Genomic DNA, 26,736 nt, shown 5'->3' with positions numbered 1-26,736 from the left:
GGGTTGTGGGTGGGTGGGTGGTGGGTGGGTGGGTTGTGGGTGGGTGATGGTGGTGGGTAGAAACCTGCTGGATTCTAACCACCCAGCATTCACCCATAATGTGCAGGGCCGCATCCATCAGTTGCCAGATGATGACGTTTCTGTGTGTGCGTGCGGTCGCCAACTGCACTTGCCCCAACAGCCTTTTGCAGTCTGTTGCAGGCTAGAGCGGGGGGTCGTTGTCTTTGTTGTGTGCTGGATGGTGGGGGAGCGGCGGTGTAGCGGTCAGGGCGCGCTGCGCTACGAACGCGGCGGCCCGAGTTCGATTCCCGCTCACGGCCAACGCCATGTGACGATTGTCTGAGCCGGTTCTGGGCCTCCCCTGGGTCAAATGGGCACACGGCGTGTTGTGTAAACATCAGCACTAACGAGACCAAAGCGGTCTGGAGTGGTGCTGGCCACGCCCACCCGCGTGCCCGCTCAGCCAATGAGCGTGTTGCGTCCGCGCGAGGAATCGGCGCATCCTATTGGCTGGATTCTGAGGTGAGGTCCCGGTTTCCACATGCAGCGTCTCATCAGCAGAGTCAGGCTCGCCTGAACCAATGCTGGTGAATTGCTAGATGTGTATCGGCAATGACGCTCCGTCTCTGGTGGATATGGGTCCTCGTTCGATGCAACGCCGTCTAAATCAGCTGAAGCCTCCGGCAAACCACGTGACTTCCGTGTCATCACCCCTCCCCCCCACTCTGATCCCTCATCTATAGATCTCTATTCGTCTAAATCAGCTCAAGCCTCCCCCACGTGACTTCTGTGTGATCCCCCCCCCCCCCACTCTGAATCCCTGCCCGCAGCCCGCTGTTGAAAAACAGAATCTGTTCCTCCGTGCAGCTCACGCCTGCTGGCTCATTCTTTCCCTCTCTTTCACCCCCTCTCATCATCATCATCACCGTCGTCATTTCTCTCTCCCGAAGCCCTCTCGTCATCATCATCATCATCACCGTCGTCGTCGTATCTCTCTCCCGAAGCCCTCTCGTCATCATCATCATCATCACCATCGTCGTATCTCTCTCCCGAAGCCCTCTCGTCATCATCATCATCATCACCGTCGTCGTCATTTCTCTCTCCCGAAGCCCTCTCGTCATCATCATCATCATCACCGTCGTCGTCGTATCTCTCTCCCGAAGCCCTCTCGTCATCATCATCATCATCACCGTCGTCGTCATTTCTCTCTCCCGAAGCCCTCTCGTCATCATCATCATCATCACCGTCGTCGTCGTATCTCTCTCCCGAAGCCCTCTCGTCATCATCATCATCATCACCGTCGTCGTCGTATCTCTCTCCCGAAGCCCTCTCGTCATCATCATCATCATCACCGTCGTCGTCGTATCTCTCTCCCGAAGCCCTCTCGTCATCATCATCATCATCACCGTCGTCGTCATTTCTCTCTCCCGAAGCCCTCTCGTCATCATCATCATCATCACCGTCGTCGTCATTTCTCTCTCCCGAAGCCCTCTCGTCATCATCATCATCATCACCGTCGTCGTCATTTCTCTCTCCCGAAGCCCTCTCGTCATCATCATCATCATCACCGTCGTCGTCATTTCTCTCTCCCGAAGCCCTCTCGTCATCATCATCATCATCACCGTCGTCGTATCTCTCTCCCGAAGCCCTCTCGTCATCATCATCATCATCACCGTCGTCGTCATTTCTCTCTCCCGAAGCCCTCTCGTCATCATCATCATCATCACCGTCGTCGTCATTTCTCTCTCCCGAAGCCCTCTCGTCATCATCATCATCATCACCGTCGTCGTCATTTCTCTCTCCCGAAGCCCTCTCGTCATCATCATCATCATCACCGTCGTCGTCGTATCTCTCTCCCGAAGCCCTCTCATCATCATCATCATCACCGTCGTCGTCGTATCTCTCTCCCGAAGCCCTCTCGTCATCATCATCATCATCACCATCGTCGTATCTCTCTCCCGAAGCCCTCTCGTCATCATCATCATCATCACCGTCGTCGTCGTATCTCTCTCCCGAAGCCCTCTCGTCATCATCATCATCATCACCGTCGTCGTCGTATCTCTCTCCCGAAGCCCTCTCGTCATCATCATCATCATCACCGTCGTCGTCGTTTCTCTCTCCCGAAGCCCTCTCGTCATCATCATCATCATCACCGTCGTCGTCGTATCTCTCTCCCGAAGCCCTCTCGTCATCATCATCATCATCACCGTCGTCGTCATTTCTCTCTCCCGAAGCCCTCTCGTCATCATCATCATCATCACCGTCGTCGTCGTATCTCTCTCCCGAAGCCCTTTCCGTCGTGGCGAGCAGACCACAGACATTTGGCATCAATTCTAGATTTGAAGCTTTCGTGACTGCAAGGATTCATACTCTTAGGTTTTTTCGGTAAAGTCACGTAGGTAAAAATAAAAATAAATAATAAATAATAAAATGATAGAAATAATAACAGAAATAAAATAAATTCAATCACGACGTTTTCGGGCGCAACACAAGCGTCCGTCATCACGTGGGACAGCCACAGCAATATACAAATGCTGAAGTGGGCAAAAGAGCTGCTATAACAAGGAGCTATATAGGTAAGAGACGGGGGAGGAGCCAGGGAGGAGAGATCGCGGAGGGGGGGGGGGAATAGGCGGGGCTGGGAGTGGGAGGAGGAAGACACTGGAGATGCGCCTTTAAATAAAGTATGTTTAGAATTCGGCATCAAGATCCTCGAACCAAATTGGCGTCATGCGCAAGAATGGACAAGAATCGCCCGATTATCCCAGATGTCTCGAACAACGGCCGTCCCTTCTCCCCCTTCCTTGCCTCGAGGTGCTCAGGCTCACGTGAGGCCTAACGGTGTTGTTGTCTGGATGGGGGTTGAGCGGGGAGGGTAAGGAAGACTTCTGCCTTCTGAGTGTCTGGATGCGTTTAGGGAACACATAAGTTTAATTATTATGCCGGCATCTGAAATATTGATGAGTCGCTTCACACTTTTATCACAGAGTCATAAAATATTTATTGTAACGGGGGATTAGCGGAAGAATATGAGGCATGCCGTTTTCCGCATCCATTATCCAGTCCAATAAATGTAAGATGTGTTGGGTCTCTACGTGTGATCGTTTATTTGAGTTGGGCTTCACTTACAGTCGTCTGAGAGACATCTGGTCAAATCTGACCTCATGAACTCTCCAACAATTAAAGTCGATACGACCGATTCCCAGATAGAGAGAGAGATTAAGACTCCCGCTTTAACACGTAGGCTTTCGCGACCAGTTTTATTCATAATAAAGGCGTTTGGGTCAGATCGCGTTATTTATAAATGTGTCGTAACCCTCCACCACCCGACACGGCCAAGCAGTAAAAACATGTCACGTTTTTCAAAGGACAAAATAATTCACTTCTTTAGCCCACCGGTGTGCTGAAGAGAGAATCAACAGCATTTTAAAATTTGAGTAGTTCGACGTTTCGCTGATAATTACAATCAGCTTCATCGGGCAAGAATGGTGAAGCTCTCCTGTTGTTTCCGGTCTTAAATAGAAACAAATACCAACGAATAACAATTGAATGATTACCAATCTACATAATTCCAATACCCTCCCCTTCTTTGCCTCGAATCACTGCACCAGACTGAATTAAATGATGACGTCACCCTGCTGCTGCTCTATTTAATACCGAGAGCAGTTCGCGGTTCGAGTCCAGTGGCCGCCCTGTTCAATACTGCGGTGTGTAAGGACCGTCATCATAATACCACGCGTGCCGTATGCTTCACAATAGACGTTAATTATCCCATTGCGTCGTTCGCAAGAGTGGTAACCATTTGCGTGCCGGCCTCAGGGAATATATTTGCCATAATGCCCAAAATCACTTTTGCAAATGAAACCTCCACCTACTGGCAGCAGACTAATGCCCAAATTCACTCTTGAAAATGAGACCTCTACCCGTTGTCACTTGAGTTCTCACCACGTGGTTAGAAGACAAATACATTCCCCCAATAAAGTTGACTCGCCACTGACGTCGCCACGGCCGGGAATTGAACTGAGGTTCTTCCTTTCAGGTGTGGGGGTGGTAGGGAGGGAGCTGTCCCGTGCACTGCAGCAATGGATCACTTTAACGCAGTGTCTCGCCCGCTTATCAATACCGGACGTGCCCCTGCTACGGTCACGTGTGGATGACTGTGGCTCAGGCCGAGATGCAGGTTAATCTCTCTGGAGTCTAGAACAGGTGGGGGAGGGGGGATGGGGTGGGGAGTAGGGGGGTGGGGTTAGGGGGGTCGCCAACATTTCGAGGTAGAAGAAGAGTCATTTGTCTTTGAACAAAATAGTTCGTGAGCCGCATCACACGGGCACAGCTACTTGCACCCAATTCCCCCACACATTTTGTAAATAATCTTCACGTTAAAGTACGTTCAACATTCAAGTTTATTTTTTTCTAAACGGCTGCCCGCAAAGGGGGTGCTGGGGAAGGGTGCAGCCAGAGAGCCACAAGGGATGGGTGAGCCAGAGAGCCGCAAGGGATGGGTGAGCCAGAGAGCAGCAAGGGATGGGTGAGCCAGAGAGCAGCAAGAGATGGGTGAGCCAGAGAGCAGCAAGAGATGGGTGAGCCAGAGAGCCGCAAGGGATGGGTGAGCCAGAGAGCAGCAAGAGATGGGTGAGCCAGAGAGCAGCAAGAGATGGGTGAGCCAGAGAGCCACAAGGGATGGGTGAGCCAGAGAGCAGCAAGGGATGGGTGAGCCAGAGAGCCGCAAGGGATAGGTGAGCCAGAGAGCAGCAAGGGATGGGTGGGCCAGAGAGCCGCAAGGGATGGGTGAGCCAGAGAGCAGCAAGAGATGGGTGAGCCAGAGAGCCACAAGGGATGGGTGAGCCAGAGAGCCACAAAGGATGGGTGAGCCAGAGAGCAGCAAGGGATGGGTGAGCCAGAGAGCCGCAAGGGATGGGTGAGCCAGAGAGCAGTAAGAGATGGGTGAGCCAGAGAGCAGCAAGGGATTGGTGAGCCAGAGAGCCACAAGGGATGGGTGAGCCAGAGAGCCACAAGGGATGGGTGAGCCAGAGAGCCGCAAGGGATGGATGAGCCAGAGAGCAGCAAGAGATGGGTGAGCCAGAGAGCAGCAAGGGATGGGTGAGCCAGAGAGCCACAAGGGATGGGTGAGCCAGAGAGCAGCAAGGGATGGGTGAGCCAGAGAGCCGCAAGGGATGGGTGAGCCAGAGAGCAGCAAGAGATGGGTGAGCCAGAGAGCCGCAAGGGATGGGTGAGCCAGAGAACAGCAAGAGATGGGTGAGCCAGAGAGCCGCAAGGGATGGGTGAGCCAGAGAGCCACAAGGGATGGGTGAGCCAGAGAGAAGCAAGGGATGGGTGAGCCAGAGAGCCGCAAGGGATGGGTGAGCCAGAGAGCAGCAAGAGATGGGTGAGCCAGAGAGCAGCAAGAGATGGGTGAGCCAGAGAGCCGCAAGGGATGGGTGAGCCAGAGAGCAGCAAGAGATGGGTGAGCCAGAGAGCAGCAAGGGATGGGTGAGCCAGAGAGCAGCAAGAGATGGTGAGCCAGAGAGCAGCAAGGGATGGGTGAGCCAGAGAGCAGCAAGAGATGGGTGAGGCAGAGAGCAGCAAGGGATGGGTGAGCCAGAGAGCTGCAAGGGATGGGTGAGCCAGAGAGCAGCAAGAGATGGGTGAGCCAGAGAGCAGCAAGAGATGGGTGAGCCAGAGAGCCGCAAGGGATGGGTGAGCCAGAGAGCAGCAAGAGATGGGTTAGCCAGAGAGCCGCAAGGGATGGGTGAGCCAGAGAGCCGCCACATGCGGCTCCGACCCATTCGTTGTTCGAGAATGAAGACTTGTTGAGGGGCGGGAAGTGGTCGCTATTGGCAGGGCAGAGTGGGTTGGGCGAGTGAATTGGAAGTCGTGGGCAAAGCGAGAGGACGCTTAAAGAGCTTACAGGGGAGGCGGAGGAGGAGCGGGGTGGGGGGGGTGAGGAGGAGGGGAGGATGAGGAGGGGGGGAGGTAGCAGTCAACCGCTGAGCGAAATCCGACAGGGCTGTCTCGGGCCAAGAGGCCTTGAGATTTTCTTTCTGAAGGTTTTTTTTGGCCTTGTGCATATTTTTTCGTTACATTTTCGATCGGAATGTCATAGCCCGCGTGTGACTTACGGCATTTTTGCCGTGACGTATAATTCGGAGACGCGGACACTGACGGCTACAGTGGAACGCCACAGAGAGAGAGAGAGACGGACAGCCAACGTTGTGAATTACCCCTAAAGACAACGTGGATCGGTGAAATAAATGCAAGTCGTAGGAATGATATTGACTGTTCAGAGAGAGAGAGAGCGAGCGAGCGAGTAAGCAAACCTGTGCAGGAAACAGCACGAGATGGAATCGTGGCTGATGGACGACAGTAGTGGTTCTGATCTCGCATTATGATGGCAGCCGATGTGTACGGAAGCTACATGCCAATGTCCAGGTCTTGCTGGGCACCTCGAGAGGGCTTCAGCTGTTGAGAGTTCCTGTTGTTTTGCCGTTTCTTCTCCTCTGCGTTGAATGAGCGCAGACTGCAGTGGGTTATTCGTAATAAAGGTTTTTTTTTGGGTTATATCGCGTAAGTATAAATGTGTCGTAACCCTCCACCACCCGACACAGCCAGTAAGGCTTGTCACGTAAACAGTGGGTTACTCTATGGTGCGTAGTGTGAGTCGCATAGCCACCCTCGCGCTACTGTGGCTGGTCTTTAATGTATCTCTGTGGGTGTCGATGTATCTCTATGCATCTCTTTGTATCTCTATGAGTCTCTATGTATGTGTATTAGTCTCTGTGCATCTCTACGTGTCTCTATGAGTCTCTAAGTATGTATATGAGTCTCTATGCATCTCTGTGTGTATCTGTGTATGTCTATGAGTCTCTATGCATATCTGCGCGTCTCTATGAGTTTACTATTATGGTCCACAGTTTGGGTCGCATGGCCACAAATCGCTAAGAGGTGTTGCAATGAGGCTTGGGTCTCGAGTGAGGAGGTGTTTCTTATTCTGGACGTCCGCCTTGTTTCGCCAGCGTACAGTCGGGATCTGGGTGAGATTCTAGAATGGGTGACAGCAGCAGCGGCGCGATCCCAGAGGGAGTGGGGATTGAGACTCGGGACATTGTTGAGGTCTTTGGTGATGATGGGTAGGTGGTTGTCGTTGGGATGTATGTTATTTATGTTGAAATTATTTCGCACCGTACGTAGCCAACCGTGCTAATCGGAGGTGCGGTGGACAGGACAACAAACTGAGTACAAAAAAGCCGTTTCTAAAGAAACGAATTTTCAATCTAGACTTAAAACTGCATAGCGCCCAGTGGCTTCCTAATATCGGAAGGGAGAGCGTTCCAGACGGCCGCAGAAGCGCATCTGAAAGCGCCGTGCGACGATGCCGCGACCACCGCCTTTGTTCGACGGTTCGCCAAAAGCCGCCGCTGCTGCAGCTGCTGCTGCGAGGATGACCGGAGCGGAATAGCAGCTAAGAGGCAGAGAGACAGTCGAGGGGTACCACCTACGTGGAGACGGAGCGATTGGGATCGGATCTCGTGCGGGAGCGAGACGGCCTGCGGCATTGCGCGAACATCAGAGATGCTGACGAGGCTGGGAGGCCCTTCATCTAGCGGTGAAATGATCACGCCTGTTGATGACGACGACGAGAAATTATGATTTTTTTTTATTCAAAAGCAGTCGCGTCTGTTGCCACTGCGTAGGTCACACGGGGGATATTTGTTCAACGGCACATTTACAGTTACGCGATCTAACCCACCAAATATTATGGATCTTTGTCTTGCATGCCTGGGTTGCTTTAGTGCAGGCTAGGAGCAGGGGAGAGAGGTGGGGCTGGGGTTAGGGTTAATCTATTTACTATTTAATATATTTTAGCCCATTCAATATACATTGCGCACCGCAACGATGCATCTCTTAGTGCATCTAATATAAATTTTCAATATTCGTTATTTATTTATTTCCCCCGTATGTCATGCCGTCCGATTGTCTTCTGTGGCATGCCCCGTGAATGCCACCCCACGTTGAGCCCCTCGTCATTGCGAGCTCGAGGGGGTGACCGTCCCCTTCCCGTGAGATGCCACGGGAGATTGGGGGGTGGGGGGGGCTGAGTGGGATGGGGGGGGCTGAGTAGGGGGGTGGGAGGGCTGAGTGGGGGGGAGCTGCGGGGAGAGAGGGGAGCTGTGAACTTGCCAGGAGATGGTGAAACAGCATAGAGACAGGGAGTGTGATTGGAGTGGTCAAATTGTCTTATTTATTACGCTTGATGACACTGAAACGCCTCCCTTGTTGCTACAATTTCTAACAAGCAAACAAAAAACGACGCTGTACATTACTCAATTGGCATACGCATCCCGTTTTGCGATAATCGCCTCCCCTACTGCGTGAACCTAGCAGGATCGTCTCGAGACAGAGTCTTGAGACAGAGTCTTGAGACTCAGCGAGGCTTTGCTGGGTCTCCTGTGCAGCTGCACATCCTGATGATGCTGACGTCTTATCGTGTTTGTGGATTGTGTTTGTTGTGGTAACGTTCTAACCGCGTGGCCCCTAACTGGACATCTGTGGGGGGGGGGGGAAAGAGCTTCATAGCTTATCGGATTCCTCCAGCATGAATACATTGATTCTGATCATGAGGAACAGGCGAGGGCGTCGGGCGGATGACGTGGCAGAGGTGGCAGCCGAAGATACAGCTGACGTTTGGGGGAGGGAGAGGCAATGATGCGGGTCTGTGATGAAGGAAGGGAAATAAATTGACTGCAATGTTTAGGGTCGGAGCAGGGGCGAGACAGAGGAGATGGGATCGAGATGAATCACTGGCCCACACCACGGGCACCGTTTTTTTTTTTGGGGGGGGGGGGAGGAGAGTGGCTTGAGCTTTGTGTATCGCGTCCGACAACGTTTGCTTAAAGCGGACGACGTGAGCGTCCTAATTCCGCACCATTGTCACAATCGTTATCGTCTGTGATGTATGGACGCGCCTCTTAGCGTGCGGCGACACGACGCCATGTACGACGTCCACCACCGAGCGGATTTGCGGCTTTGCCCAACGCGTGGATTCGCAGTTGCACCGCCTGCGCACTCGATGGCCGCGCCGCGTGCTTCGCTTATAGAAGACCAATGGTAGACTCGCATAGAGACCCATCGACTGCTATGTATATAGAAACATAAACATATAGAGACCCGTATGTATTACAGTACTCGCATAGACCCCATAGACTCACAAAGACCCATTAACAGAGGCCCATCAACTCAACACACAGGCCCATCAACTCAACACACAGGCCCATCAACTCAACACACAGGCCCATCAACTCAACATATAGGCCCATCAACTCAACACGTAGGCCCATAAACTAAACACATAGGCCCATCAACTCAACACAAAGGTCATCAACTCAACGCATAGGCCCATCAACTCAACACACAGGCCCATAAACTCAACACGTAGGCCCATAAACTCAACACGTAGGCCCATAAACTCAACACGTAGGCCCATAAACTCAACACGTAGGTCCATAAACTCAACACGTAGGCTCATCAACTCAACACAAAGGCCATCAACTCAACACATAGGCCCATCAACTCAACACGTAGGCCCATCAACTCAACACGTAGGCCCATAAACTCAACACAAAGGCCCATCAACTCAACACGTAGGCCCATAAACTCAACACGTAGGCCCATCAACTCAACACGTAGGCCCATAAACTCAACACAAAGGCCCATCAACTCAACACATAGGTCCATAAACTCAACACAAAGGCCCATCAACTCAACACATAGGCCCATAAACTCAACACAAAGGCCCATCAACTCAACACATAGGCCCATAAACTCAACACAAAGGCCCATCAACTCAACACATAGGTCCATAAACTCAACACAAAGGCCCATCAACTCAACACATAGGTCCATAAACTCAACACAAAGGCCCATCAACTAAACACGTAGGTCCATAAACTCAACACAAAGGCCCATCAACTCAACACAAAGGCCCATCAACTCAACACATAGGTCCATAAACTCAACACAAAGGCCCATCAACACAACGCATAGGCCCATCAACTCAATACAAAGGCCATCAACTCAACACAAAGCCATCAACTCAACGCATAGGCCCATCAACTCAATACAAAGGCCATCAACTCAACACAAAGCCATCAACTCAACACAAAGGCCCATAAACTCAACACATAGGCCCATCAACTCAACACGTAGGCCCATGAACTCAACACGTAGGCCCATCAACTCAACACAAAGGTCATCAACTCAACGCATAGGCCCATCAACTCAACACATAGGCCCATAAACTCAACACAAAGGCCCACTAACTCAACATGTAGGCCCATAAACTCAACACATAGGCCCATAAACTCAACACATAGGCCCATAAACTCAACACAAAGGTCCATCAACTCAACACATAGGCCCATGAACTCAACACAAAAGCCCATAAACTCAACACATAAGCGGCCACGAGTCTTAACAACAAAGGGCAGAATACGCGACTAGCGCTCACAAGTGGTAATAACCAGGCTAGGGAAGAGAGAGGGGAAGGATCTGGGAGGTTCAGGAACCGGTGAGAGAGTTCGAGAAGAAGGGGCGTGGCCAGAGGCAGAGGGATGGGCCGCGCTGGGGGATAAAAGGAGGCGAGAAGCGAGGTTCTGGGCTGCCGTGAGAGTCGGGGTCGTCGCCGTCGTCGCTATGTCCTCAACTCGTCACCGTGTCTCCGAGTCGTCCCTGTGAAGAGGTCGTGTTCTGAGTAAATGCATCCCTCGCCGGTCAGAGTGTCTGAAGAGTCGTCACACAATGATGGACACTGCTCGAGACAAGCCCCTCAACGGAGGGAGGCCCCTTCCACCAGCAGCGACGCCGGCTTGGGAATTGCGGGGCCTGAGCCTTTGCCTTACGCGGTCCTGCGTAATGCCCGTGAGGGGGGCGGGGGGAGATGAGGCCCACTGACTGCTTTGGTCTCATGGCAACAAAGGACGCATTGCACCTGCTCGGTCTCAAATTGATGCCCTCGCCCCGCTGCATTAGCGGCGCATTCCTGCACTCAAAAAAAAAACACACACACAGGTACAGACAAAGATCCCCCGTGTAGCCTGTAACAGACTGTTGGGGCAGGGTGCTGTTAGCGAGCACCCTATGAAGGCCGGTACGGCACACGAGGGAGTAAGTGACTAGCAACACGCCTGGCCGCCTTTGTCTCCCTAGTGGCGATGTTTACACATCGCACCAGGTACTCATTTGAGGCTGAGTCGACCTAGGGAAGGCCCAGGACCAGTTTAGATAATCGTCACTGGTGTTGGCCGTGAGCGGTAATCGAACCCGGGTCGTCAGGTTCGTAGCGTAGCGCACTAACCGCTACACTGCCGCTCCCCGCTAGGGCACCCGGCACACTGACACGCAGAGGCCATAATAGTAGTCATCATGATGTACCTACCATGTAATGGGGATGGCTTCCAAGAAAGCTCTTAGCGTGGTCTTGCCATGGTTACGGGCGGAGACATCAGCGGAAGCTGCATGCATTTTCCAGCTCGCTTTTTTTTTAAACATCGTATCGCTTTTCACGATACGATGTTAACCGAATCTTTAATTATAGCTGGAGGAGGAATCTGATGAGCTAGGAAGCTCTTTATTTCACAGGCACAGAATCAGAAAGTTCGAACACAATAATGCAAAACACGATAGCAGTGATCATTATAATGATAAGAAAGCTAAGCAAATCACTAAATATATATCTCTCCATGTTTATTTTAGCAGGTAAAGTCCATTGAGCCATTAGCTTCTTTTTCAGACGCAACATGGCCACAAATGATAGCTGATAATAATCGCCACTATGTAATGACGATTATCGAGATATCGTTTTACTGTAACTTTGTAACTGCGTTGCGCACGTTAATTCTATAATTTTCATGCTTTGTTGTATGCCCAGGGATGAATAGAGATGGCTCAAAGAGTTCGTCAAATTCTAAGCATTGCAACTTTACAATCTATAATAATATGTCAACATTCAGTCTTTGATCAGCAAGCTAGGCTAGCAAGCTAGGCTTGCTTGAACCATTGATTTAAAAATAAGCTCTGCAACTGTTTCAACATCCAGTGCATCAGCAGCAGAGTCAGGCTTGCATGAACCATCGGTTCAACGGAACCAAAACTCTTGACCTGTTGCATTGTATCATCAGCAGTCAGGCTTGCTTGAACCATTGATTTAAAAATAAACTCTGCAACTGTTTCAACATCCAGTACATCAGCAGCAGAGTCAGGCTTGCGTGAACCGTCGGTTCAACGCACGCGAACTGCCAGACGTTCATAGGCAAAGGCCCTCCCTGGTAGATGCGGCTCCTGGATCCGACGCACAAACTCCGACAAGTCAAATCATCGTTGGCATTTGCCATGGAAGAGACAGCGGGTAACGAAAGGCGCGCCGCTCTTTCTCTCTCCTCTCTCTCTCGGAGCGCGCAGCAGAAACCCTCCCCCCCTACCCCCGCCACGTTTTGCCAGCAACAACAACAACAACAACAAAAAACAACAATAACCAACAATAGAATTTCAGCTCCCCTGTACTCTTGAGAAAGATGCCCCCTCCCCTCCGCTCCCCCCCCCCCCCCCCCCCCCCCATTAAAATTGCATGCGGCTTGTTCACCACGTGTTCTGGTGGTTATTTTGTTTAATTATTAAGCGACCCTTACGAGCTAGCGGGCGGGCGGGCGGACGAGTGGGCGGTCGGGCTATATCCTTGGCGGGGGAGGGGGCTGGGGGGGGGGTCAGCCACGTGGCTGGGGGGGGGGTCATCCACGTGCTTCGTTTCACCGTCTCGGGCTTCATCTGGTTGCCCGCGTGCTCGCTGTCAATGCGGGAAGCCGCGTTTTCCCCGCGTGGTTATTGCCAAATGTTTCGCCCCGGCGGCGGCGGACGTTTTAACTCGTTCGTCGCCGGCTGCGATGGTGACACGGACGGACGCACAACGACGACGATGGTGATGACGATTATGACGATATGATGACGATGATTACACTGGTCAACAAAAAAAAATTCTGGCCTGGACTTTTGCAGCTGATTTAGACTTATTTCAGGGTGCTGATTCCAAATCGGATTTCAGATTTGCTCTATCTATCATATCATTTTTATGCTATCGGCATACCCCATTTTCATTGATTTTACCCGAAATTAACTCTGTCACTTATGATTGCAAGTTGTTGCGAGTCAGTGACTGCTTTGGTGTTAAAATATGGTGCTGTATTTTTAGGAAAGTGTGTTTATAATATAATTGTATGTAGATATCCACATTTATTTAATATTTTTCTTCTGCAGTTTTTATTGAAAGTGCAATATTTGATATCTCAAAAACCTGATGTGATAGACAAAAACTGATGCCAGATTTGGAATCAGCACCCCAAAATTACCTTACAACCGTTGGAATACCTTATGCGAGAAAAAGTGTGTTCACCAGTGTTATTAATACTTGCGCGAGATGGTAGAAACGACTTTGGGTGCGCGTGTTTGGATATCGCAACGCGGCACGACTTGAAGCCACGCCGATGAGAATACCGCTGGATGTCTCAAGCCCGGTGCAAAATAAAAAAAACGCCGTGCAAGTGGTGCGCTCACAGAAGGCGGCGCGGTGTTGCTGATGGGATGTGTGAAACATGAAACACACGGGGCGCCGCAATGTTAACTCCCTCGCCTGGTTAGACAGGAGCGCCTGGGTTTTCCATCCCGACCCTGGCGCATTCTGCTGTACATTTAGAGTTTCACACGGAGTCTTTCGCGACCAATATTATTGCTAATAAAGGGTTTTTTTTAGGCTAGATCGCGTAAATAATTAAATGTGTCGTAACATCATTTGCCAGATGTTGGAAGTAATTACCAGCGAAACGTCGTATTCACATTGTAAATGTTGTGGGTTTACCCTCCAGCACACCGGTGGGCTGAAGTAGTAACTAAATTGACGCGTTGTTTGCGTGACAAACCCTGACATGCTGTATCGGGTGGTGGAGGGTGTCCTACACGTTTATACTTAGGGACCGTGCATAAATGACGTCACGCGATTTTGGACGATTTTTGAGCCCTTCCCCCCTTCGTCACACGACGTCACGAAAAGTCAGACCCCCCCCCCTCAAATATGACGTCACAAAGCTCTGCCCTTTCCCCCCCAAAAAATATAAAACAAGCTTCAAATCGCTTTAAACTATTGTCATTGTAGTGCGTATTTAATGTGGCGCTGCACTCTGATGTTGTAGTAGAAAACATTTATTAAAACGTATATTTAATTAAGTAGAACGTGTTTGTCTATATTTATTTAAAGTTGCGCATATGAATGTGACGTCACATTTCTCACCCCCCCCCCCCCTCGTCACACATCGTCACAAATGTATGACCTCCCCTCCCCTAGGTGCGTGACGTCATTTATGGACGGCCCCTTACGCGACCTAACCATATAACATGTACGTTTGATCCTTATGGCGGTACCCCGGGGTACCAAATAACACAAATTGACCGAGGCAATTAAATATTGTATTTCTGGGACACTATTTTTTTCCAGGGGTGTACTTCACTCCGCGACTGGGGCACCGATCAATCCGAAATCGGTGGTGCTACTCCAAAAACATCAGCATAACAAAATCCGTTATCGAAAAAATCAACTTTGAATTGTGCATCGTGTTCAGCTCGTCGAGATCAGTCGATTGCCGCATCGCCGACCATCGACAGACTAAACATGACTGCATCACGGACATTGTGCGAGAGCCGGGGCGCTGTGGTACTACGATGGTGACCCGGGCTACCACCATAAGACACATTTTGAGTTTGGATCCTCCAGTGTTTTTTTTTTTTGCCACCTCCACATGTAGAATCACAACGGTAAGCCACTTCGTTGAGCAAATCATTGGTGATAGCCAGTTCGCTTCTGAAACAAAAAAAAAAGACCCACACGGCTCAGTGGGGATTTTTACACCTTGGAAAAATACTAAATTGGTATTTATTTTAGCGTTATTGCTGAGTGCACAACGCGAGCACGCGTCACTCAGTAAGAGCTAGCGGGCGATGTAATAGAATAATAGTAATAATTGTTAACGACATTATAAAGCCCCCTTAAACATATCATTGGGTTTTTTCGGTAAAGTTACGTAGGTAAAAAATTAAAATTAATAAAAGTAAAATAAAAATAAAATCACGACGTTTCGGAGGCAACACAAGCTTCCGTCTTCAGGTGGAACCGTCACAGCACGCTTGCTGTATCAAGTAAACAATCTTTCTCAGGATAAAATTAATCGAAATCCCCGATCAGAGATTTGCCCCCCCCCCCCCACCATATATGGTTGTTTGTGGATCGTGAATCGAAAGTCAATTGTTATCGATTCCGCTCAGTCTATCCGGCACCCGGCTCAAAGTCGATCGGGCAGCCCATCTTGAAAATGTACGATTTTTATTATTTTAAATTACATTCGGTGGTTCACACATCGCAACAAAAACAACGATATTGATGTTCGACTCTTATGTTTTTTGACATGAATTCGTTCATATAGTCGATTCATTGGCCATCGATCCGTTGATCGAGTAATGATCCTGTGAACGATTCATTTGATTGGCTAATAGCAAACAATCCATTGTAATTTATGGCACGTGACATTAACCCACCCCCTCCTCCCCTCTGACCTTCGCAGCTGATTGGCTCATAAGTGAAGACATCACTATTTCAAACCGAAACAGCGGGTGGAATTCTACACGTCTCTGTGTCTTGTCGCCTGATGATGCTGGTTGTTGTAGTTGTTGCAATTGCTGGCGAAACGTCACGGTACTTGAATTGCAAACGTTGTTGTGGGCTTACCCTCCAACACACTGCTGAAGCTAGTAGCGAATTGGCATGTTTTGTGTTTGCGTGACAAACCTTACTCAGTTTTCAGTTTCATTTATTTGGTATAGCCCTGTGAGCCATTCGGCTCTTGAATCGGGTGCAACCGCAACAAACAAAAAACAAAAACATGAACAAGAAAACATCTTAAAGTGACTGCGCAAACAGAAAAATCCAGGAAAAAACTGCTAAATCTTCCGGAAAGAAAGCACTGTACACCAACGCTGTGCAAAAATCCCAGTGGGATGCAAGTCAAACAACAACAACAACTTTTGATTTAAAGCTTACGTGACTGCAGGGATTCATCTTCTTGGTTCTTTCTGCCTTCTCGACAGACCTGTTCTCCACCTGAAGACGGCTGCTTGCGTTGTGGCCGAAACGTCGTGAGAATTATTTTATTATGTTTTATTTTTATTATTTTCCTTCTACGTGACTTTACCGAAAGAACCAAGAAGAAAAAAAACAACAACAACAACAACCACAAGACAACTTAGATTAAATCCATCATTCTAACTCCGTACTATAACTAACAAACATGGCCAAACCAAAAAACTTTTCGAAAGCACCAAAATAAAGCCATAAAAGTAATGTAACAGTGATCATAGGAAATGTGACTGAAATTTCACAATAAACGACATAAACAACATGTACCACCAAAAACCCTGTAGCCATAGCTGGCTGCATGAGTCACTCCACAACAGCAGGAGCAACAGTAGGAGTATAAAAACATTTTAAATGCACATTTAAAGATCAGCACACTAAATCAAAACATCATACGTTGCAGCGGTCATCCGGAACAAAAACATTTGATTTTATGCCACTGAATACTAATCGTCCATGTCGGGTGGAGGCAGCGGGTTTAACGACACGTTTAAATTTACGCGATCTAACCCTACAAAGCCATCTGATGTGGATACTATCAGCAAGTTTCGATTTAAAGCTTTCGTGACTGCAGGGATTCATCTTCTTGGTTATTTCGGTAAAGTCACGTAGAAGGGAAATAATAAAATAATAAAAATACAACATAATAAAATAATTCTCACGACGCTTCGGCCACAACGCAAGCAGCCGTCCCCAGGTCTGTCGGGGAGACAGACCCGGGACAACGACACTCATGATGATGCGTTTAACAGACGCTGTCTCCCCGACAGACCTGGTCTTCACCTAAGGACGGCTGCTTGCGTTGTGGCCGAAACGTCGTGAGAATTATTTTATTATGTTTAACTATTTTATTATTTCCCTTCTACGTGACTTTACCGAAAGAACCAAGAAGATGAATATCAGCAAGGTCTGCGATTCCGTCGCAGTCTCGCTTAGATTGTGCGCCACGGCAGAGGGCTGGCTCTCTGTGCCTATCCGATCTCACCGCTGGGACGGACTCGGCACCCCGCCGTGACGAATGTGGAATTTGTTTCCACCGCTGGCCGCAGGGCACCCAGTTGGAGATGAGAGGATCCTGTAAGTTTCCACGGAGCGAGGGTGATGTTGTAAAAAAAAAATACCCACGACGATTCCTCGGATCTTCTTGACAATGTATATTTTTTGTTCAAAGCGGCATCACACGTATATTTGGAAGGGGTTTTTTTTTGCACGCGATTGCACTCTCGTTTGAAGTTTAATTAAAATGTATTTAATTGCAAATTGACGGAAATTATATATCTGAAGCTCGCTTCAGCGATGAAAGTGGCCCCCGTGTTGAAGGTGTCCCCATCAGCGCCGCTCGCAGCCAGCGCCGTTGCCAGCGACGTTACCAGGCTTGAGGGCCCATGGGTCACGAATATTTAAGGACCCCAAGGGACCCACGTGTTCACATCACCTCACTCTACTCACCCTCCACTCACTCTCCCACCTCCCCCCTCTCATCTCACTCCACTCCCTACACTCACTCTCCCACCTCCCTCCTCTCATCTCACCCTACTCCCCCTCCACGCACTCACCTACCTCTCATCTCACTGTACTCCCGCTCCACGCACTCTCCTCTGCCTCTCATCTCACTCTACTCCCCTCCACGCACTCTCCCTGCCTCTCCCCTCTCATCTCACTCTACTCCCCTCCACGCACTCTCCTACCTCTCCCCTGTCATCTCACTCTACTCCCCTCCACGCACTCTCCTACCTCTCATCTCACTCTACTCCCCCTCCACGCACTCTCCTGCCTCTCCCCTCTCATCTCACTCTCTACTCCCGCTCCACGCACTCTCCTCTGCCTCTCCCCTCTCATCTCACTCTACTCCCCTCCACGCACTCTCCTACCTCTCCCCTCTCATCTCACTCTACTCCCGCTCCACGCACTCTCCTGCCTCTCCCCTCTCATCTCACTCTACTCCCCTCCACGCACTCTCCTACCTCTCCCCTGTCATCTCACTCTACTCCCGCTCCACGCACTCTCCTACCTCTCATCTCACTCTCTACTCCCACGCCACGCACTCTCCTACCTCTCCCCTGTCATCTCACTCTACTCCCGCTCCACGCACTCTCCTACCTCTCATCTCACTCTCTACTCCCACGCCACGCACTCTACTACCTCTCCCCTGTCATCTCACTCTACTCCCGCTCCACGCACTCTCCTCTGCCTCTCATCTCACTCATACCACCCCCTGCACGCGCTCTCGCGCCCAATGATTTCTGTTGAAGCCTCCGGTCAAACTTCCCTCGGTGCAGTAGCCCCGCCTGCACACTCGATAGCCACCCCACTGGGTGACGAAGGGTGGTGGTGGTGGTCGCGAGTGGTGATGATGGTTGTTTTGTCGTGCGGCACGCTGAAGGAAGTGGCATGCTGATGCTGCCGCGAGTGGTTGGTGCTCGTTATTTAAATGCTAATGAATTCCCCCGCTCCCTCGCCCCTCTCAACGCAATTCCTCGGTCACGGCTGGCCCAAGGGAGGTTGTTGGCGCGTGCGTGGGACGCGCGAGAGAGAGATTCGCGCTCTCCGTACGATTGTTTTCGCGAGCGTGGGTCGGCGTTCGCAGACGACCTCTATCCAGCCTCGCGTCTCTCTCGCGGGCGCGGAGAGACGCGCGGAACGGGAGAAATGCTCAATTGTGCACTCCGGTTTTTTTTTCGCCCGGTTATCCGCGACGACGACACTCATGATGATGAGTTTAACACGGAGTCTTTCGCGACCGATGTAATTCATAATAAGGGGGGAGGGAGGTGGGTGGGGGTTAAATTAGATCGCGTACATATTGACGTGTCAAACCTTACTAAATGGTTGTGTCGGGTGGTGGTGGGTTTACGAGACATTTATATTTATGCAATCTAACCTAAAACCATAACAACAGCAAAAAAAAATATTATGAAAAAGAAGAAGAATAATGATGATGATGATTGGCAAAGATGCGGTGCATTTCATATCCGGTTCATTCTCATCGCGCCAAGGCGATCAACCGAAGCGGCTGTGTGGATTACGGACACGACGCGGTGGTTTACACAGAGAGGGGGTAGGGGGCCTGGGGGGGGGGGGTCTTTAACGTCCGCTGGCAAGCAGACGAAGCGCATCGCTGTTACCGTGCGGTGACAAACGAGGGTGGCCTGAGCCGGAATCGAACCGCGAGCCCTCCGCATTGACCCCGAGAGGCAAGCAGTGCTACAAAGAGAGTCATCGATCCTCCAGCACGGAATATAAGTTAGACGGTAAGCACCGTGCTTAGTTAGAATTTGGAGTAACCACCTTTATTTTTTTGCACTGTACACAAAGAAAAAAATCTACCGATCATTTCTATATTTTTTTTTCTCAGCCAGCCCAGGTCTATTATATAACACAATAACAACGTGTGTTTATACACCGTTAAAAAGTTCAACACGGCAAGGGGGTGGGAGGGGAGGGGGAGAAGGAAGAGGGGGTAATGGGGGGGGGGGTTGATAAATACCAACGCTATCATAAATCACGGTGCCTAGACAACAACCCAAACATTACTAGATGACGGCGAACAATTTGCAAAAGGACCACAAATTGCCACGTTCAGCGTGACGTTGTTCTGCCAAATAAAGGGCTCTTAAACCCAACAAAAGCAAACCCTCGTGGATTATAAATACCCAAGACGGGAAACGCTATCGGCACAACAACAACAGCAGCAGCAGCGGCAGCGGCGGCTGCAGCTGACAACGTGACGACATCCAATCAGACGGAACGAATCGGCGAATCTGAACCACGCCGCAATGGGCACGCACGTCGCAAGCAGCAGTAAAAAATAAAAAAATGTAACCCGTAAAAACAAAGTTTTTCACTATAAATCCTTTATATGCGTGGCGGCTAGAGTCCTCTCGTCTTCTGGCTTGAGATGGCTGCCACCTATGGGTCAGATGATTGCCTGCCACCATTAAGCAATTGATAATTAAATATAAAAAAAAATATCCTAAAAAGTGTAACATTTTGGAAAAAACATTTCACGAAAGTAAATGGTCACGCACAACGAGTCTGTGTGCAAAATGTCAGCTCGATTGAATCACGGGAAGTGGGTTAAAAGACGACCGAAAGATTTGCACGGTCCTAAGCAAGCAAGCGAACTTAATATAAAGGATTTAAAAAATTAACCCGTAAAAACAAAGTTTTTCACTATAAATCCTTTATATGCGTGGCGGCTAGAGTCCTCTCGTCCTCTGGCTTGAGATGGCTGCCACCTATGGGTCAGATGATTGCCTGCCACCATTAAGCAATCGGTAATTAAATAAAACAAATCCTAAAAAGTGTAAAATTTTGGGAAAATTTTTTGATGAAAATTAATTGTCACGCACAACGAGTCTGTGTGGAAAATGTCAGCTCGATTGGATCACGGGAAGTGGGTTAAAAAACGACCGCAAGATTTACACGGTCGTAAGCAAGCAAGCAAGCGAACTGAATATAAAGGATTTAAAAAAAGAAAAACTCGCGGCACCTTAAGAATCTCGACAGAGCGGGGCGAATGTCACCGCCTGGCGATCCAATTGGTTGACGTCGCACTCGAGGAGTGGCAAGCGACACGCAAAAAGCTGTAAGCGTCAACATTTTGCGGTGGTAAAAACTTCATTTGGAGCTTTCGTGACTGCAGGAAATACTCTTTGGTTCTTTCGGTAAAGTCACGTATAAAGAGAAAATAATTTATTAAATACTAGCATACGACGTTTCGATTGCAACACAAGCAATCATCATCAGGTATAAATGAAATAGAAACACAAATCTAGTATACTTAGAAATGTAATGTAATACAACAGAGAGTCGGATAACATAACAGTCAACACCCAACACCTGATGATGATTGCTTGTGTTGCAATCGAAACGTCGTATGCTAGTATTTAATTTATTATTTTATCTTTATACGTGACTTTACCGAAAGAACCAAAGAGTAATTTTGCGGTGGTGTTCGTGGTGTAAATTATGCATACATGGTATTTAGCAAACAAAATTGACTTTACCCTCCCCGGCAATAAAACATATGTTAAGATATAAACTAATAGAACTAAACTATTTTTATTTTTTACACCATTGGAACCTCATTTTCCAGTAAAAAAATATGATAATTGGTTTTTTTACCCTTCTATCTGGCAACAAAACTGACTAGGCTCTAAGGAAAGCTGTCTCGGGTGTGGACCAATCAACTTCAAGGACAGTGCACATTATCAGAGTTATGTTTATTGTTTGCATTATGACTGCAGGTATTGTGGTCTATGTAAACATGACTCCTTGTAAAAAGGTGTCAGTTTTGTTGCCAGATAGAAGGGTAAAAAAACAATTATCATATTTTTATTTTACCAGGTAAGGCCCACTGAACTATACAGCTCGTTTTTCAGAAAAATCCACGCGACCACGGGGAAAGAGACACGAAAACTCCAGACCTACAGCAGGCGCCAGGATCGAACCCACGATCTCGTGTATACCGAGCGAGGTGGTTACCATCTCGCCATCGTGGATTCTACACTGGCATACAGGATCCTGCAGATAAAGCTGCAGAGTATTTACTGAACTGCTCCGATGGCCATCGGCGCTTGACGGATGACCGCGGCGCTGACTCGAAGCCTGCCCAGGGTTTGTTGTTGCTGCTGCTCGCTTTGCCCGCCGCGCCAACCAATCACGCTCTCCCGTCACGGGGCCACTGCAGATATTGAGATGGACAGCCAGGTGACCTTTATATATTACTCGTGTAGGAGCCCTTTCGAGACCGCGGGTGACCCCTTCTCAAGGGAGACTTCGGGTTTAAATAAGCTGAGTGGAAGAAAAAAAAGGAGGAACACATCCCTGCATTCTTCGTCTTGTTCTTCTTCTTGCAGAGCAGCACCTGTACCTGTTTTTTGGTTCCTACGCAACCACGTGGTTCCTATTCTGCCACGTGGTTCCTATGCAACCACGTGCTCCAATGCTGGCACGTGGTTCCTATGCCTCCACGTGTTTCAATGTTGGCCAATGGTTCCTAAGACAGGATGTGGTTCCCACGCATCCACGTGGTTCCTATTCTGCCACGTGGTTCCTATACAACCACGTGCTCCAATGCTGGCACGTGGTTCCTAACACACGACGTGGTTCCCACGCAGCCACGCGGTCCCACACCAGCACGCGGTTCCAATGCTGGCAGGTGGTTCCAACACCGGCACGTGGTATCCACAGCGGCCACGTGGTTCCTATATTGCCACGTGGTTCCTATTCTGGCACGTGGTTCCTACGCGGCCACGTGGTCCCTACACTACCACGTGGTTCCTATTCTGGCACGTGGTTCATCAGTCGGACTGACAGCGATTCCCGTGTGGTCGTTGCGTGTGCCCACACCCCCTCCCCCCGCCCCCCCCCCCCCTTGTGCGTCTGCAGCTACGACATCATGAACCTGCAGGAGACCAGCCAGGACAGCTACAGCTACGAGAAGGTGGGCAGCTGGGAGAACGGGGAGCTGCGCATGGAGGACCGCATCATGTGGCCCAACCGCAGCGTGGGCGTCAAGTCGGTGTGCAGCGAGGCGTGCGGCCGCGGGCAGATCCGGGTGGGTGGCGCACGGAACACTGCCCCATAGACTCAACACTGCCCATAGACTCAACACTGCCCATAGACCCAGCACTGTCCCATAGACTCAGCACTGCCTCAACAGTGCCCCATAGACTCAACAGTGCCCCATAGACTCAACACTGCCCATAGACTCAACACTGCCCATAGACTCAACACTGCCCATAGACTCAACACTGCCCATAGAACATAATAAAACAATTCTCACGACGTTTCGGCTACAACGCAAGCAGCCGTCTTCAGGTGAAGAATGAGACACTACCAAACTAGGAGCTTATATATAAGCTGCATTGGGGGTTGAAGAGCGCCTTAACAAAAAGAATGTGCATGTGAAGAGGGATTTAGCATATTCATGGAAAATGCGTAGGCGTTGGGCGGGGGGGTGTCAAAGTCATATTATGCCCATGCATTATGCAGGATCAGCAGCAACCAAGGGGGGTGCAGGGATTAGCAGTAACAAAGGAAAGGAATGTTAATGATATGTAGCTGCAGTTACTCAACAACACGTAGAAAACTAAAGTATAAACTACATAAAAAACTAAAGTATAAACTGCATCGCACCATCAGTATACTTACTATACTCTATAATAAGCTGAGTTACTAACAGCAAGTAATACATTACAATTTTACCTCGTAAAAATTCTATAATATGCTTCCATCTAAACCTTATTCTCTTACATCACACGAGCATATACCGTACTATATACTGCCATAGATAAACCCAACATTAAATTATATACTGTATTGCTGTAAACCAACCTATATCTTATACATTTAATATCACACTATGTATTATTCTACACACCCTAATGTGTATCGAAATGGTTTATTACGTCCTTCCAATGATTGCTGAGCCAGAATCCATCTTCTCGGTTAAAGTTGTCTCTGTGTTTGTATATGTGGATCGCCTCATGAACGAATCTCTCATGATAGCCAGATGGCTTGCAGAGAACCTCTGTCTTGGAGAAGTCAATATCATGTGAGCCCACTGAGTTGTAACAGTGATCTGCCACGGCTGAGGTGTTAGTCCTACCGTGTTTCAGGTCAGCGTTATGTTCACGGATGCGGTCCGAGACATGTCGTTTGGTTTCCCCAATGTAACTGCTACCACAGAGGCAACTTAGTTTGTAGACGCCAGGGTACTGTATGTCTGGAACCACATCTTTTACAGACGGTACCAGATCACGGATTTTATGTACTGTGTTGAATCGGACCTGGATCTTGTGTTTAATCAGGATTTTGGAGATCTTTTTTGTGACCCCAGCAATGTAGGGTAAGGTGATGGTCTTGAAAGGCTCCTCAACAGGATCCTTCTTGATGGTTGGAGTGATGGCTTTGCGGATTGTATAGTCGGAGTAACCATTTGCCTTAAGAGCTTGGCGTACGTGTTTGAGTTCACTGGAAATGTGTTCATGGTCGGAGATGCATTGGGCTCTATGATATAGAGTCTTGATGAGGGAATTCTTCTGAGATGGATGGTGGTGGGAATCCGGTTTTAGATAAGCATCCGTGTGGGTGGCTTTCCTGTAGACAGAGTGGCTCATTGAACCATCAGGTCTCCTTTTGATTAGGACATCCAAAAAGGGTAGCTTGCCATCATTTTCGACTTCCATGGTGAATCTGATGGCTGGGTGTATGGAATTGATGTGGTCGAGAAATTGGTCTAGAGCAGGCCGGCCATGTGGCCAGATGACAAAAGTGTCGTCTACGTACCTCTTCCATAAGGTCGGGCGTAGAGTGGCAGTCTGGATGGCGTCCGTCTCAAATTTCTCCATGAAGATGTTGGCTACAACCGGAGATAGGGGGGAGCCCATTGGGGTGCCCTCAATTTGCTTGTAGAAGGTTCCATTCCAGGTGAAGTATGTATTGGTTAAGCAGTGTCTCACCAGGGGGGGTACCCCAGCATTCAGTCCTTGATGAACCAAGTCTTCAATGATTGCGATGGTGTCAGGCACAGGTACCTTGGTGAACAAGGAAACCACATCAAAACTGACAAGCAGGTCGTCTGGGGACAGGGCAATCCCCTTGATTGTCGATACCAGGTCAGTAGAGTTTAGTACTGCAGAGGTGGTTTTTCCAGTGAAAGGCCGTAGGATTTCGGACAAAAAACGAGCCAGTTTGTAAGTGGGGGAGTTGATAGTAGAGACAATGGGACGAAGAGGTGTATCTTCTTTATGTATCTTTGGCAAGCCGTACAATCTTGGTGGTCTGGCTGCAGAAGGTTTCAACGAGAACTGTTTGGTCTGATCAATTAATGCGGTTGAAGCAGAAATGATGTTGTTGGTTTTGGAGACGAGGCTGTTGGTGGGGTCTCTTTTTATTTTTGTATAGCTGCCATCGTTTAGTAGTTCTTGAATTTTGTTGTTGTATTCTATTTTGTCCATGATGACAGTGGCATTGCCTTTGTCGGCTGAGAGGATGACAATGTCATCCCTCTTTTTTTTTAATTGAGCTAATTCAAAACGCTCCTCTTTGCTGATGTTGCTAGCTGGCATCTTAGCGTTTTTGAGGGTTACAGAGATTTCGGATCTTGCTACGTCTGCAGCGATGTGACTCAAGCCCTTGAGAGCTACATCTACTCGAGCAATTATATCATTAACTGGTATGTGTCTAGGTGTGACTGCAAAGTTTAGTCCTTTAGCTAAAACGGATTTCAAACCTTCAGAAATAGGACTGTTACTGCGATTAATTACGACTTTGTTAATATCTAGCTTTTCAATGTGTGGGTCCGGTTTCTTGTTTGAGAGGCGATTGAATTTGGAAATCAAGTTGTCCTTACATTTAGTCGACATAGCGGCAGCTGAAGAGGCAGTCATTTTTTCCACATGTTCCCAATCCGATGTGGACATTGTTACACTCAAAGATAAGTGTGATTTGTAGAGTGTCTTGTCTAACTGATCTAGTTCGGTGCGCGTAAGTCTGATTTTCTCTGAGATAAGAGCTAAGCTAGTTCTAGACAGAATTCGTTTCGCATTAGAAGAAGTTACAGCAGCAGATGTTAGTGTAAATGCGTTTGGTATTACCTTAGAGTCGCGGCATCTCTTCAGAAAGGTGAGAGACTCGATTAGCTGAGCCTTCTTATCCCGGAGCTTGTTGAAGGATCTCAAAGTTATGTGGAAACCCTCCCCGTAGAGGCGGTTAAATTTCGATTTAAAGCTTTCGTGACTGCAGGGATTCATCTTCTTGTTTCTTTCGGTAAAGTCACGTAGAAGGGAAGTAATAAAATAATAAAAATAAAACATAATAAAACAATTCTCACGACGTTTCGGCTACAACGCAAGCAGCCGTCTTCAGGTGAAGAATGAGACACTACCAAACTAGGAGCTTATATATAAGCTGCATTGGGGGTTGAAGAGCGCCTTAACAAAAAGAATGTGCATGTGAAGAGGGATTTAGCATATTCATGGAAAATGCGTAGGCGTTGGGCGGGGGGGTGTCAAAGTCATATTATGCCCATGCATTATGCAGGATCAGCAGCAACCAAGGGGGGTGCAGGGATTAGCAGTAACAAAGGAAAGGAATGTTAATGATATGTAGCTGCAGTTACTCAACAACACGTAGAAAACTAAAGTATAAACTACATAAAAAACTAAAGTATAAACTGCATCGCACCATCAGTATACTTACTATACTCTATAATAAGCTGAGTTACTAACAGCAAGTAATACATTACAATTTTACCTCGTAAAAATTCTATAATATGCTTCCATCTAAACCTTATTCTCTTACATCACACGAGCATATACCGTACTATATACTGCCATAGATAAACCCAACATTAAATTATATACTGTATTGCTGTAAACCAACCTATATCTTATACATTTAATATCACACTATGTATTATTCTACACACCCTAATGTGTATCGAAATGGTTTATTACGTCCTTCCAATGATTGCTGAGCCAGAATCCATCTTCTCGGTTAAAGTT

The 26,736-nt window shown here is 48.6% G+C and overlaps 1 protein-coding gene across 1 annotated transcript in view; it reads left to right on the top strand.

Moving 5' to 3' along the window:
* Positions 1-26,736, top strand: part of LOC133356939 (metabotropic glutamate receptor 5-like) — a 149,980-nt gene that overhangs the window by 83,099 nt on the left and 40,145 nt on the right. Inside the window, exon 5 of the mRNA XM_061574646.1 lies at positions 22,616-22,784. Within this exon, the coding sequence (XP_061430630.1) occupies positions 22,616-22,784 (169 nt within the window). The remainder of the gene's footprint in view (positions 1-22,615; positions 22,785-26,736) is intronic.

The sequence above is a fragment of the Lethenteron reissneri genome, chromosome 56 (genome assembly GCF_015708825.2).
Source record: "Lethenteron reissneri isolate LAM-NWPU_2019-01 chromosome 56, ASM1570882v1, whole genome shotgun sequence".
Taxonomy (NCBI): Eukaryota; Metazoa; Chordata; class Hyperoartia; order Petromyzontiformes; family Petromyzontidae; genus Lethenteron; species Lethenteron reissneri.
This window is presented reverse-complemented; position numbering and strand designations above follow the sequence as displayed.